Source organism: Perissodus microlepis, chromosome 20, assembly GCF_051167445.1.
Source record: "Perissodus microlepis isolate ML-2025 ecotype Zambia chromosome 20, ASM5116744v1, whole genome shotgun sequence".
Lineage (NCBI taxonomy): Eukaryota > Metazoa > Chordata > Actinopteri > Cichliformes > Cichlidae > Perissodus > Perissodus microlepis.
In genome coordinates this window covers 21,583,253-21,598,918 of record NC_140480.1, presented here as the reverse complement: position 1 = coordinate 21,598,918, position 15,666 = coordinate 21,583,253, and the positions used below count along the sequence as shown (strand labels likewise).

Sequence of the window (15,666 nt, the reverse complement as noted above, 5' to 3'; positions counted from 1 at the left end):
TCATTTTTTGCATAATTTTTTCTTACCCACCCCATACTCTGACTTTCTCTCTCCACTTCTCTATTGATCCTTCTGTTTGTATCCTCGCACAGCATTTGTCCTCCCAGCGTACTTTGTTCTATCATGTCTCTGATCTCCCCCCTTCTACTAGCTTCTCACAAATTTTATCCACCCTCCCTTCCCCCTCCTTCTCACATGTTCACTCCCTTCTATCTTTTTTCTGCTTTGACTTCTGTGCACTGAGCTACTTTTTGTCCATATTAGTGCCTGGGTTTTGGTGCGCGTGGGCTTGCAAGTATCCGTGCGCGTACGTGCATGCCCTGCCTCTCTGTGAAGCCGAATCGGGGGATTAGCTTAAAGTCAAGGGAGCGTGGGGAATCCTTAAAAATCACTCTTTGTGACCGATAACGCCTCTCTTCCGATCACTGCCTGTGTCTCTGCGCAGCCAGACCCTGCCTGAGATTGATCAATGACATTACGCCAATTAGCAGTAAAACTCTGGAGGTGGGTGTAAGTGAATGAGTGAATCGATGTTTTATAGGATGCATGTCATGTACTGTATAATCTGTACATGACATGCATACTATAAATATATCACCTGCTGCCCCTCTCTGCTCTGCAGCATTTCCCACCGTATCTTTATCTCATCGTTGGACAGCAAACACTCAACCTCTGTCCTGTATGCTCTCCCCTCTGACCGAACAGCTCTGTTTCTCTTCCATTTACTGTACAAATCTAAAAGTTGCTGTAATGTCATCATATAATTGCATATTTATTCTCTCTTTCCAATCCGAAAGACCCTGACAGATCCTATCCCTGATTCCTTCATGTCTCCTCACACTTCTTATCTTTCATTCTTCTCCTCTTAGTAACAGTGAACCCCATCCCTTTTCCAGAGCAGTTTCTGTTGCATCATTTAGCACCCCTGTGTCTCCCACTGCTATGTCTAGCCCTTTGCATTTGTGTGTTTGAGTGTGTCACTGTGATTCTGAAAATGTTTCAGAAGCTTTTGTGAGTGTCTACTTGATTGTTCCTGTGCAAGTAACTTTGTGTGAGTGTGCGAACTGTCAACCTCTGTCAGCTTTGTGAAACTGCCTTTGGTTGTCCTCAGGACACTGAGTGCGTAAATGGCTTGCACTCATGCAAATATGAACAGTCTCTCAGTGGGTGGACAAAGAGCCAGATGGGATTTTCACAAAGCTTTTTATTTAGCATGAGTCAAACACGTGTCTTAGGCAGGGCAACACATCACCGAGTGGCAGGACAAGGACAATGCAGTCTACAGTATTTCTGCCTCGATGCAAAGCCACTCGTACTTATCTCTGTGTGTTTTGGTGTGAACCACTAGCCTTCACCATCAGCACTACGCCAGTGCACCCGACGGGCTCCAAAGTTATGCTTTACATTGGGAAACTCACAATGTGGTCTGGTTTACTGGCTGAGCTACATCCCTGCCCTCATCCACAGCCACATGCTGTGGCTAGTGACCGAAAGTATAAGACTGCAATTACAAGCAGCACAGACTAGGTTCCACTTAAGAGTGTCTAACGTCTCCTTTGCCGGTAGAGCAGGTGATCAGAAGGTGCACAGAGCAGAGATGATTCTCCTTCACACTGAAAGAAGCCAATTTAGGTTCGGGCATCTGTCCAAAATGCCTTCTGCCCACCTCCCAGGTGAGCATGTTTTAATCATGTCCAACTGGGAGGAGATCCTCTGGCACGCCCATAACATGTTTCTTTGTTGGCTTGGGAATGCCACAGTGTTTCCATATAGGAAGAGATGAGCTTTAGTGGACTCAATAGATGGATGAAACTCCCAATGAAAATACTAACATGCTGGTGATAGGATGGCAAATTGATTGCCATGTCTTTCATCCTGGCTTACTATGTTACTACACTGACATGAACTAATTACCACTGAAAGAAAAGTACAGATGTGGTTCACCAGAATATCGATATTTCACAAACCTCATCAGGATTCATACCCTTAGACCATGAATATCTGAAAAAAGTTTCATGAAATCCATCTGGATCAAGCTGTGAACTGACTGACAGACCAACTGTGGAATCTGTAGACCATGCCATTATCCTGTCTAAAAACCTAGCACTTTGAAAGGAGCCTATGATACACATTGTACAAGTAGTTTGCGTGTGCCTTAACTTATTACAGCAGACCACGATAATCTAAGCAATCTCATACATGTTCGTACATGATAGAAGTGAGTACGTAATACAGAAACATATGAAACAACATACATTGGTGCTATTGGCGCAATAGTGAACACTATTATATATGTGAGAATAGGGAATATACTCTTTTGTATCAGCTCAGGTCAGAAACTGTCTTCAATAACTATAGTGGTAAAAACTTTCACTAAGTGGGGTTTTTTATTTGCCCACCTAGCATAGCGTGAATAAAAGCCTCATTTCCAGTAACTCACTTGGTCCTGCTTTAGAGAAAGGAGACACAGTGGCTTCTATACCTTCCTAGATTGCATTCATTTTATTCCACCTATTCCCCAGTCTCATCTAAAGGTTCACCCACAAGCTGTGAGTCAGACGGCAAAATGAGCCACCCACAAACCCCTCCCTTCACCCCATCTGTCTATCTAAACAGCCAATTCAGGGATGGCACAGAAGGTACGTCAACTACGCAATAACTAATTATTTGGAAAATCTAGTCAGAAGACAGATCTCTGTAAGCCTAAACTTAATAAGGCAAAGGAGTATATAACCTCTGTTTCAACATATGCTTTTGCTGACTCCTGTTGAGCCAGCTGCTACTGTGTGCAGACAATATCTAACTTGTTTACAATATAAATTGAGCTGTTTTCAGTGCAATTGTCTACCCTTTGCAACCTTTTTAATAATCATTTCTTGGTGTCTTTCATTTGCTTTCGTTTTAATAAAAGTTAAAAAAAAAAACTGGAATATAGTGCGCCGTGGTAAAAAATGTTTTTAAAAATTACATTTTTGATATATTTCTTGCATTGAAAATATTTTAATGCTGAGGGCATCTTTTGTAATAATGGCCCCTTTTGTGCATGCATGAACACCAATAAATATCAAAGATTTCTGTCCTCCCACTCTGCTGTCACTATTTTCTGTCTCCACTGACTGAGTGTTTGGATAGCAGTGCACAATGTGTTATATAAGCTTTGTTAAACAGATCAAGAAAATTCCCCAGGTCCCACCTTATACAGAAGACAAGCTGTGTTTCACTTAACTGGCTTCCTCATTACAGCTGATGTGTGCACAACCAGTGTAATGGAGCATAATCTAATCATCCTGAGAGAACTGGATACATAGAAAACAATCGACAGTAAAAACGCACCAATATACACCAGTGCTTAAATGTATAGATGTACGAATGGACTCTGAAACATTTTCTGAATGCGCAGGCACTCATTCTCACACACACACGTATCAGACAGAGCTGGACGGCTCTCCCATTTGTTGAATAATGCATTAAGAGGCTTGTTGCCACAAGGAAATGATAAGCCTTGCTTCTCATGGTATAGAGGAGGTTTAATTATCCGGTGTCTGTGTAATCACATGGAAACAGCTTCCCACTCGTCTTTCATTAGGCCTTTTATAACCGTTATAGCTGAGGGGGCACTGTTTTATGAATTATTGAACAAATTTTGTCGTGCACATGTACATCTTAAGGCCTCAAGGTTGCAAATTTTCTTCAAACCAGTGGTGAGACTGAGCAAATGTCCTCCGCTGGCCTATCTGGTCTCTTTCATTTGAGGAGTAGGAGAAAGGACAGGAGCTGTTGTGTCATGTGCTGGTTTTGGGTAAACACAGACAGAAAGCCTTAAAATAGATTTTTTTTCTCTCTCTTTGTTTAGACTGTCTCTGGTGCTGGACAGATGGGATTTCATTTTGCACAAAGTGATGTGTGAAAGAAAACGATGCTCCGGTTGCTGTGCTTAAATGATACTGCTAAGAGCCGCCAGACACACATTCTGCATCCATCAATCAGCAGTGAAACAACTTCAATATGTAGTTTTTATACCAGTCAGTTCCGCTAAAGCTTTGCTGAGCATAAAAAAAAAGGGGGGGGGGGGGGGGGCTGAAAAAAAAAAACATGATCTGAGACATTTAGGTCACTAAAAATTGCATGCTCCTGGGAGTTTATTTCCTGTGCAGTATGTGCTTGCTTGGACTGTACAAGAATAGTTACATCAGAAGGCAGTTCTCACACCACTCCTGAATTATATAAGTTTTTCTCTGGTGGTATCCACCACAGTCTAAGATGAGGCGAGCCAACATTATGTAAATTAAACAATTAGTCTTCCTCTTTCCCACTAGACTAGATCGCTTTAGGTGAAGCCCCCGTTGCTTGTGCACATTCCTTTATCTTGCTGTATGATACGTTGTGTGGATAGGTTCGCTGCACCACACTCTTCTGCATGACCTTAGACACTGTTTTGAAATTACATACATTTTTGTGACATATTATTTACTTCCAAATTACAACAAAATTATACTCAAAGAAAAAGTATTTTTTCCAAATAATTTTACTAAAGCATTTCATTATAATGTAATGTAATATAACACCATGCAAGTGACATGTAACATTATTTACAGCAAAAATGGACCACAGTCGGCATAGTAGGTAGTAAGAATGCTTTATGTTTAAATGCCTCAATCACACAGGTCTAGAGGCTGGTTAGCGATCATGTAGCAACCACTGGTTGGAGAATACACATTTTTCCTCATGACCAGTGGTTCTGAGTGGTTGGTGGCAGTTGCTGTGAATTTGATTGTCAAATCCCTCTTCATGCAAGCCTTTCAGAGACCTGCATGCAAGTGTATTCTGTGACAGATTGGCGAGTGGTTACGAGTGGTTAGCCGGCGCAAAATTGAGTGCACAGGGGTATTTGGTGCTACATCAAAACATCCTTGCAATTGCTTTGATTGCTAGCAGGTTGCTAGGGTCACCTGTAGCTTGCATGGCAGGCATAAACTTGACTGCAAATACCAGCAAACTACTCATCAAGCAGTGATGAATAATTGAAAAATCTGATGCAGTCTGGAAATAAAGGTTTCACTTGAAATGTGTTGGTTGCAGTGGTAAGGTACAACTTTTGCTTTGAAAGCAAACATTCCCTATTTCCAGAGAGTGTCGCACTTTCTCGTGCTTCACTCGCTCACAGTAAAATGGGGAGTATTTGCAGTATTTCATTCAAACTATATACAACTGTGAGCAAATCAATCGCAAGAAGGTTTTCGGTACAGCACTCTTTTTTGCAAACAATCACAAGTGTCAACCAGTTACCTACAGCAACCACTCGGGCATTTCTTTGTGAACAGTGACTGCCGGTCGCTAACCTGTCTCAAGGCCTGTGTGACTGAGGAATTGCTATTTTATATCCAAAGAAAGAGAAACTTTAAATTTCTGTATAAAAATGTCATTAAAATGAACTGACAAGAGTAAACTGTAACTGACTGACTGCGCTGACCCTAAGGGTACTGCAAAGTGTGTTGACATAGAGGGGGAGGGATCTTAAATTTGTTTTTCTAAGATGCTAAATTGCCCAGTGGCCTTTTTAATTCTGAAAAATAAAAATAAAAATATAAGCAAAAACACTTCAGAGTTATTCACATGCACTGAAAACACTCCTCCGCATTGCCTTTGGTTTGTATGTGTGGACATCTTCATACCTGGATGCCCTCTGTGCCGGGCTGCTGCAATAGTTTGACGGTGCGTGTGTGTGCTGTCTTCTGGCCACGGCCGTCGTGCCAGGTCAGGTTGCTGCCTCCGGCGTGACGCGGCAGCTGGTAACTCAGCTCCTCAGCAGACACCGTGTGCTCCAGGGAGGCATGGCAAAAACTGAAGCTGGACGCCGCTGACAAGAGAGCAAAGAAGAAGAACCAGCAAATGAAACAGAACGAAACAAGCAGAGGAGAAATAATAGCTACTGATAAGCACTCACTTTTTATTTTCTTTACGAAAGGGGTTTTCATAAGGTCCATGGACTGAGAAACAAGAACATCCAAACCTAACAAAAATAAATGATTGAAAATCCTCTAGGAGCTTAACAGGAAGCATTCACCCCAGATTACATGCTGTGTGTTCTGATTCTAGTACAGCTACAAACAGATGGCTGTTTTGGTGATGGTGGTGGGCAGCAGTGCAACTACAGTGTGATCTCCAATTATGCTGAGTGCATATTCACAGAGGCACCGCATGATTTCTGGAACTGTGTCTCTCTTTCAGATTAGTCCTTGATTATTTAAATCCTACTTCATGAATATTTTCTTTTTTTCTTTTTCTATCTTTACCCCCGTTCCCTGTCAAGACTAAATGCTTGCTATGAGACACTGAAGCAGACAAGTTGTCAGTGCGGGGTCAGAGTATAGTTCTGTGAAGGCCAAAGGGCATCTTCTACAGTTCACATCAAGTTGAATGAGCTATTTTACTGTGGTTAGTCATCTGTAGCCATGGATTTATTTCAAAGCGTAGACACGCAGTCATTCCTCAGTTTACCTAAGCATTGATTTAATGTGATGTAATGCAAATAATAAGAGGCTAGGCGGCAGGAGGCAGTAGAGGGGTAAAAAGGTCAAGAGGGTGTGTAAACAGAAAGAGAATTGATGACAATTAACTGGTTAACATAGTCATTTTGAGGTAATTTAAAAAAAAATCTGATTGATAAGAAATCTGCTTATTAGTGGTAAATGAGAAACCTTGTTAACATGCAACCACTGATATTCTGTAAATCATTTATACACTCATTCTTGATTATTTTGGTTCAAACAAAAATGAAATAATATTTAAGTTTTGACTGCAAGCTCTTTGCCAGTGGAGTAAGATTTGTTTAATTTCCATTTTGTGGTACACTTATTCAAGTTCTCATGAATGCAAACATCAAATCAGACACTAACATGGTTGCAGCTCGGTGCATTTAGGCAGTGTCAGAATGGGGAAGAAAAGGTGATTTAAGGGACTTTTAACGTGACATAATTGTTTGTAACAGATGGTCTGGTCTGAGCATTTAACAAACTGCTGATCTACTGGGATTTCCCCCCCATCTTTACCATCTCTAGAGTTTCCAATGACTGGTCATAAAAAGAGAAGATATCCAGTGAGCTGCAGTTCTCTGAGTGAAAATGCCTTGTTGATGCCAGAGGTCAGGGGAGAATGGTCAGACTGAGCTGACAGCTAGGCAACAGTAACTCAAATAACCACTTGTTACTACCAGGGTATCCAGAAGAGCATCAGAGAATGCATATGTCAAACTCTGAAGCAGATGGTCTACTGGTATGTGTCCATTCCTGTCAGCTAAGAAAAGGAAACAGGCTATAATTCACACACGCTCACCAAAATTGAATAACAATGGAATAATTTTGTCTGGTCAGGTGACTCTCAATTTCTGCTGCAACATTTGGGTGGTAGAGTTAGAATTTGATGCCTGGATAGACTAGAAGAAAGCCAATGACTCAATGGCTCACATGGATCCTAAAATGTCTATGATTATACAAGATCAACAGGAATGGTCTTTTGAACAAGTCACCATCAAATGTGGGATATACCAGGATGCTCTGTCACGACTGCTGTTTGGCAAACGGCCTAAAAAACACCCTTAGCCAGATCATCAGCCAGACTGGCTACAGGTAGCGAATACAGAATGGAGTAAACATTAACCACCTCCTCTACATGGATAACATCATGTATGTTATAAGTTAAAAACGATATAAATCAGCGGTCCCCAACCTTTTTTGCGCCACGGACCGGTTTATGCCCGACAATATTTTCATGGACCGGCCTTTAAGGTGTCGCGGATAAATACAACAAAATAAAACTAGTACCGGTACCGAAAAAAAGAAAATTTATTCATAACACATGTGAAAAGACCCAGGAAAACCGAGTAAACGATAAAAACGATAACAAAATAACGCTGAAAACCGATAAAAACCCTGAAAACTATACATTTCACACCTGAGCCTCAACTCTCGCAGCCCGGTACCAAACGACTCACGGACCGGTACCGGTCCGAGGCCCGGGGGTTGGGGACCGCTGATATAAATTCTAGGACTAGGATGAACGACATCAAAATGCCATTTAGACTGGAGAAGTGTAGCTGGATCGTAACTAAGAGAGGGAAAGTAGTCTGAACTGAGGGGAATGCACTACCAAAAGGCAACACTGCAGACATCAAGGACAGATACAAGTACCTGAGAATCCCACAGACAAATGTGAAGCACTTGAAAAGAGACCACATCTTTGCTGCAACCACCAAATACCTGCAGGGAATAAGGCAAGTCCTGAAGAATCAGCTGAATGGGAAGGACAAGATCTGGGCAATCAATACCTACATCCTACCACTCATCAGATACCCTGCTGGGATAATCAGCTGGCCAAAGGAGGTGATAGAAGCCACCTATATCAAGAGTTTCACCACAAATGCAGCAATCTGTAACTATAAACTAAGTGGAAGGATGGAGGCCGAGGACTAGCGTGTGTCAGATCCACTATCCAGGATGAGACAACGAACATCCATGACTACATTAGAAAGATGGCCACAAGTGATCACATGCTTAGTACATACCATGAGAAAGAATAGGAGCAACATCAGGACCCATTATGGAAAGACAGGTCCCTGCACTGTACATACCACCGGCAGATAGAAGAAGTGGCTGCAGCACAAGTATGAGCTCTAAGCACAAGCTCGATAGAGGCACCAAACACAACCCCAGGTGCAGGCTGTGTAAAAATGTCCCTGAGACAATCCAGCACATAACAGCAAGGTGCAAGATGCTAGGAGGCAGGGCATACATGGAACACAATCAAGCGACTGACATAGTATACAGGAACATCTGTGCTGAGTATGGCCTGCAAGTCCACAGAAGGTCAAAATGGCACACACCCATAGGGTTGTTAAGAATGACCAAGTTAGGGTCTTGTGGGACTTCCAGATACAGACACAACTGGTGATGGCTATTCAACTGGAGACAGCAGTGGTGGACAAACACTTCTACTTCAAACCACAAGTTTTATCTGACTATGTAAAAACCGTTAGTGAGATGGAGACAGACTTGCTGATGATAGAAGTAAAAGTGGAATGTGGAATAATAAATGTTGTATTCATTACTTGTTGATCTGAAAGTCTCTTTACAAGAGAACAACATCAGCACATGCTTTGAGGGAACAACAATAAAAATTCCATCTTCTGTGAATGATTTCTTAAATTCTTTTCCTCATTCCTCCAAAGAGAGAAGGGAGAAACTGAACTGGGCTGAATCTGATCTTTCTGATGTGTTCATCTATCAGTCTACTAATTTTCTACATTTTTTTCTGTCTTTAAGGGACTTTTGACACTTGGTCATCTTGAAAGAAAGAAAGAAAGTTCATTAACTAACAAAGGATTATAATCTTTCCATTTCCATATTAGAATTAAATAAAGGCCTGCTGAGACCTGCTGTATGACAGCTGAAAATGGTGGGAAACAGCTGGTTGCAGCTCCGAGTCGGGAGGGGACACTTTTTTTTCATCCTACACGTCGGTCGAAGTGAGCAGTGGCGAATACAGAATTCACACAGCCATGATGGGAAGACTAACAAAAGGGGGTAGAGATGAAAAAGAAGAAGAAAGACCTGTCAGGAATCACTGATATGTAGCCTTTTCTGCTTCTCTCCCTTCGTGTACGGTTTTCTCCCTCTGCACTCTTGTCTTGCACTTCACTCCTGCTTTCCCCATTTCTGTATGCTGCCACTTTTGTGTCTTCTTAAGCAGTATCTTCCTTGTTTCCCATCTTTCTTTTTCTCACTCACTCTCTTTCAGCTTTCTGGTTGTCAGCTCTTTGGGGTTGTCAGGAAAAACCAGGCCCAAACCTGATGTAATTACTGCCAGTCAGGGGGAGGAGACAGGAGGAAGAAACATGGGAAGCTAAGTGCCTCACAACCCTAAAGACCTGCCAATCTCACAAAAAGAGGCAAGAGAAAGTGCACAAGCAAGAGCAAGACAGAAAACAAAGTGAGGCGGGAGAGCCAAGCTGCAAATTAGCATCAGATTCATGCAAACCGATCAAACTTTATAAAGGTGAAAGAGCTCCAGAAGAAGGCAGGGAGACACATTAATAGACCACAGAACAACTTAATTTTACAAGCTGTTAAAGAGCAAGCTTTCAAGGTATAAGATGTAGCAGACCTTTCACTTTACAGACATCACTTTTAACAGGATCATGACTTCCCTCTTCCACTGAAATCCCACCTTTGCCACATTGCCAGGCCTCACCACTTCCGTTACGTACAAATGAAGACAAACTGCTCATTCTGTGGTTTAATGGACTTTGTAGGCTCTCCCTCCTGGGACAGGATACTGCAGAGAATTTAAGATCAGGCAGAGATGATTAAATATCCATACCTTTCAACTGAGATCGCTTTTGAAATAACATTGCACCATATCCCTCTACTGCTTGCTTTTAGGGACGCAAAGCTTTAAGACCATGCACGTGCACTATCATCTATCTGTGTTAAAGCCCTTCAGATCTTTATGATCTGGGGTGATTACCACCCTTACCATTAAAAAAAAGGTGTTATCAGTCACCTTTACTTGTCTGTCTCAGCTTGAATTTGATCTGACTCGACAACCGCACTATCTCCACTGTCCTATTTGTCACTATCTGGTGTTGCATTATCTCTCGCTGCCCTTGCTGGTGACTTTTTTTCACTTCCAGCCGAGGGAGTGTTGAGAAGACAACTAATGATGGAGGGTGGATGGTGGGAGGCAGAATGGAAAGACAAAAGCAAGATATGTGTCTTGTGGGTAGCTGAAAAAGAAGATACACAGTGATGGAGTGTAATTTAAGTCTGTACCTCCAGCTTCACATACTGAGAAAAAAGGTATGTGTATAGTGAAGGTGCCAAAATCAAGGGCAAAGTGTCGGACAGGTGTGTGCGTCTGTTGTGTATGTGTGTGTGTAGAGGACAGGTAGGTCAATATGACTCAGCCCAGTGAAGTGTAACCTCATATCACCTCCTCTTGACGGAGCAGCATATCTGCTGTGAGAGTGGCTGCTAACTCTCAGAGGTATTTCCTTTTGAAAAGGTAATTAAGCTGTTAGGTACAGCACCCAGGAAGGTCGTTCCAAGCCAAATCCCTCAGTAGATTAACATGGCGTCACCGAACATTGCTCATTTGACTCTAAAAAAAGAGCATCTAAATTAGTCCATGTGGACTCTTTTGCTGTGTAGGCTTTTTGTTGAAGTTTGATTTCTGCATAACCTTGGCTTCAACTTTAGGATGCATCTGAATATGTGTTTGCTTCATCCTTATGCACGGAGGATGAGGCAAGTGATCTGGTTATCCACCTTATTTCAGGCATCACAGAGACGGTGCCACGGTGTATTTGAGCAGCATGATATTGGCATCGAGTACCTCCCCACCAAACACCTTTTAGTCAACTCTAAGATAAAATTTCTATTTGCAGTCCAAGTTTTATATAAAAGAGGAAAGAAAAAAAATCACAGTTACCCTCATTTCTCTGTAATCTTCAAGCGGGTGAAACTCTATCACACAGTGATTTCATGCCTGTCTAACACATTAAACTTGGACTCCTAAATACAGCATTCAGCAGACCAATGCTGCCAACACGTTTACAGATGATCCCAATTTGCTGGTCCTATAGCATGTTAGAGGTAAAGCATGGGGCTATTTACATCTCATCCATTCCACCAGACCCAGTTTTAACCCCAGGAATGAGCCATGAAATTACTTCATTTGAACGAGCAGGGGGGGGGGGGGGGGGGGGAGAAGAAGAATCTGGTCGCAGCTTTAAAAATAAATATAAAACCCAGGACCCCAGGGTTTTTCCCATGATGCACTGCAGTCTATTATCCGCTGTGACACGAGACATTGTCACAGAGGCTGGGGCTGAGGTTTACTTTTCACAAGCGATCAGTGTCAGGGGAACACACAAACAGAGAAATGGTAGTAAACAATGGACATCCACGACACAGGCTCCAAGTCCCGTCATCAACTCTGATCAGGGCACAGACGAGAGAAATGCCAACTTAATCTGTGTGTCTGATTGTGGGTGTTAGTAAATGCCAGCATACTCATACATACATTAATGGGCCTCACAATGCCAGGATGCATGCTCATATATTCACACATCTGTACAATCCCCTGTCTGTATTTGTTTAAGCCAGGGGATCTGAGTCAAGCTGCAGAGAGGCTGTATATATGAGGCTGGATTCTGGATTCAAACTGCAGGGCAGTTATGGCTTACAGTGCACAGCGCAGCCAAGAACGCAGCTGGAGTTGCCATTTCTGTTATGATTTTGCCAGTGAGAGCTTGCACTACCCTGAGAGCACCTAACAGAGAATAACAAAAGCTGGTATAGGAAATGCCAGGCCAGCCTTGGTCTCCTCTTTGCAAGCAGTGGTGTGAGAGAGAAAAAAAAAATCTCTGTAATGGTCCCGCATTAAGGACAAAATGACTTTTATTCTCTAACTCTAGCCACCACCACACTCTCACAGAGACAGACAGAACTATTGATTATCCATCACTGTTTCAGAGAACATACAATTACAGATCACTTTAGATAAAACAGGCACAGACACAGACCACCTAACTCCTCCAATCGAGGTCACTGGCTGTCATATCCACTCCTGTTCAAAGGAACTTCCTACATGTTTCACACAAGAGGAAGAAAATGAAGGACTACTAGGAAGAGGAGACAGGATATAAGGGTCTGACACGGTCATGCTCTCTTAAGTGGATGACGAAAAGTAACCCAGAGTATAGGGAGAAATAGAACGTCAGGAAACTAGGCGAAATGGCAATTTACAAATGAAAGAATAGATGGAAAATGAAGCTTTAGAGAAGAGCATTAAAATTAATTGCACCAGGAAACGAAGGGGGGCGAAGAATGAAGGTGTGAACTGCTAAGAAGATGAGTTTGTGGAGATCATGCATGTCTATTGTTTTCTCCCCTTCACAGCCAAGCTCCTGTATGATGACATGGGAGGACAGATTAGATCTCACTGACAATCAATAATCCAGAGTGAATGTCAGAGGCAGAGGGAGGATGAGGAAGGACAAGGGGGAGGAGATGAGCTTGAATAATAGAATTTGAGTTGTGATCAGGGCTGAGCAAACCAGGGAACAGACAAGATGCTTTGTTATAAACAATTTTATAGTAACTACACCCTGAAATGAAACTTAAAACTTGACTTTGGCAATGCATAACTATTCTGGTACCCGTGTGTTTCATTGCAAAGTGATGAAAGGAGGAAAAAACAGCAGCCTGAAAACAAGGATGCTGCATAACGTCAAAACTAGCTCAACACTCAACACAAATGTGCATGAATTTGTTTTCTGTGTATAAAGAAATGTAGTTAAAATCATCAAACTGCCTATTTTGAATCTTTAATTCTGTTACTGTTTTCACATTGTTGCAAACTCAGGTCTCTTAATTGTTTCTGGTTAAAAATCTTTGTAAGCTATGCCATCATCACCGCCTCCACCTTCAAATGTGGAAACACTCATGTGTTGTTTCTGTAAACACACCTTTATTATTGCTTTGAGAGTACATTATGACGTATTATGTCATTGAGGTAAGAGGGCTTGTTGTATGGGTCTCATTTCAAGCCCCGTATTTTTACACTTGACTCCGCCGTGGTACAGTAGCTTTGTATCGTTCACACTTTAAAAATAATCCTCATTTATCTGATACTGGACCTTTCTGCAAACCTGTGGCTCATCATCATGCTGTGGCCCCACAGCATATCTACTCTCTCTGACATCATACAAATTCAAGAGTTGAAAAATAAACTTAACCCAAGAATAAGAAACAGTCTGAATCCTTTATTTCAAACTTTGACCATATGTAGTTCCCTTTACATTATAAAATGGAAAAGATCCTAACATAAAGGCAACTACAGTAAGACTGTAGCAAGCGGGTTGGTTGTAGTAATTAACTACAGAAAATTATCCTCTGAGTCATTAGCCATTTTCAGTGAAAAACTCAGTGTACATTAACCGCCTTGCACCAAATGCCAGATGGCAAGTAACAAAAGGGTGTGATATTAATAGTATACAGCATTATCACATTCTGTGAATCTACTTCATCAAGCTTGTGTGAGTGTGGATTGGTCAGAACTGGCTGACAGAGACCTGGCTGGCATGTGAGGACACTACCCAGCAACTGAAATCACATTACCATGTGAATGTTTCAAATACTGAAAGTAAAGACATTGTAGATCTAGTACTACTTCACCTATACGGCCTACATATATGTACCGTTTACTGTATGACACTTTGGCAGTCTGCAGTAGGCATCCACTTACATAATGAATCCATAGAGTAATCATTACAATGAATCAGTGATTTTCCATTAAAGCCTCAAGTGTCACACGGCAACCAGTATCAGTGTTGTCTGTGAAGGTTCTCAGTCATCCAGGTCATCGTAGTCAAAGGAGCTTGCAAAGAAAAGCGTCTGGACTTCTTTAAGTTTACTTGAAGACGTTTCACCTCTCATCCGAGAAGCTTCTTCAGTTCTAAGGTCAGAGGAGTGAAAGAAGCCATCTATGTCCACTGTGAGCGACCATCTTTGAACAGAGGCGGGGGTTTACGACACCAACTCTCTGCCATCTATAATCCAGTTTTGAGATCCCTTCCCAGACGCCTTAACGCCCACTCACATCCTGGGCCATCTGACCTCAGGAATTCGCATGATAAGGTGGGGCCAGGTTTCACAATGAACACACCCGAAACTCTGGCTGATTGGGACCCACACCCAGTTTCACACCTTGGCTCAGGCGATTAGAGGATCATCAGGGGGTCCTTTTGTCCCTCTGTGGGGGGATACTCCCACTAGGTTTATATCTGGGACTCTCCACCATTTGACCTTAGAACTGAAGAAGCTTCTCGGATGAGAGGTGAAACGTCTTCAAGTAAACTTAAAGAAGTCCAGACGCTTTTCTTTGCAAGCTCCTTTGACCAGTATCAGTGTTTATGTACATGTTTGTAAAATATTATTTAACAAGAACTACAGAGGTAACACAGATCAATCTGCCTATTCACAATTACTCAACTGCTATCATTCACAATGTGTGAAAAGCTTTGACAAATGTAATCAAATTAGCCTCATTAGGACTTAGAAATTAATCAAGGGAAATCAGACAAGGCATGAAAATTTACTTGAGGTGCTCAGACCGAGCAAAGCGTGGTATACATTTTCAAACACTCGTGACAGTGGCAGTGGTATCCCCAGGCAGATGTTATAATATTGTAACTCAAACATGCAGAACTGTCCATCCAGAATTGTGCACTTTGCTGATTTAATTCCATGTTTAGAATTCACTTTTTCAGATGTTTCAGAGAGAGACCGTTTGTCAAACGTACCGTCCTCCTCTGCACGCCACAGGAAATAATCCAAAATAATGATGGAAATGAAATGACATAACGTCTCTGCTAAGAACAAAATTGGCTTCTTAAACATGCGGTGTTTGTTTACAGCTGTTCCCCTGAGTGGCAAAACATCCTCAGTGAGTGGATTAACGGATGCTTGGGTGCAAAATATCAAAGCTCTGAAAAACTCAATTTCCTCCTCAACTTACAACCATGTCCTCGATAAAGCCAGCAGGAAATTAGTCATTTAACAGGTTATCGCAAAACAATGGCAGCATTCATCTCAATGTCAAAATATT

The 15,666-nt window shown here is 42.0% G+C and overlaps 1 protein-coding gene across 2 annotated transcripts in view; it reads right to left on the bottom strand.

Moving 5' to 3' along the window:
• LOC146364474 (sterile alpha motif domain-containing protein 10-like) overlaps nucleotides 1-15,666 on the bottom strand; it is a 54,027-nt gene that overhangs the window by 22,744 nt on the left and 15,617 nt on the right. The window contains exons 2-3 of one of the 2 annotated variants that reach the window (XM_084918320.1): nucleotides 5,945-6,010; nucleotides 5,673-5,857 (exon numbers count right to left, since the gene is read on the bottom strand). In XM_084918320.1, the coding sequence (XP_084774446.1) occupies nucleotides 5,673-5,857; nucleotides 5,945-6,010 (251 nt within the window). The remainder of the gene's footprint in view (nucleotides 1-5,672; nucleotides 5,858-5,944; nucleotides 6,011-15,666) is intronic. The other variant, XM_084918321.1, reaches the window with a different exon arrangement.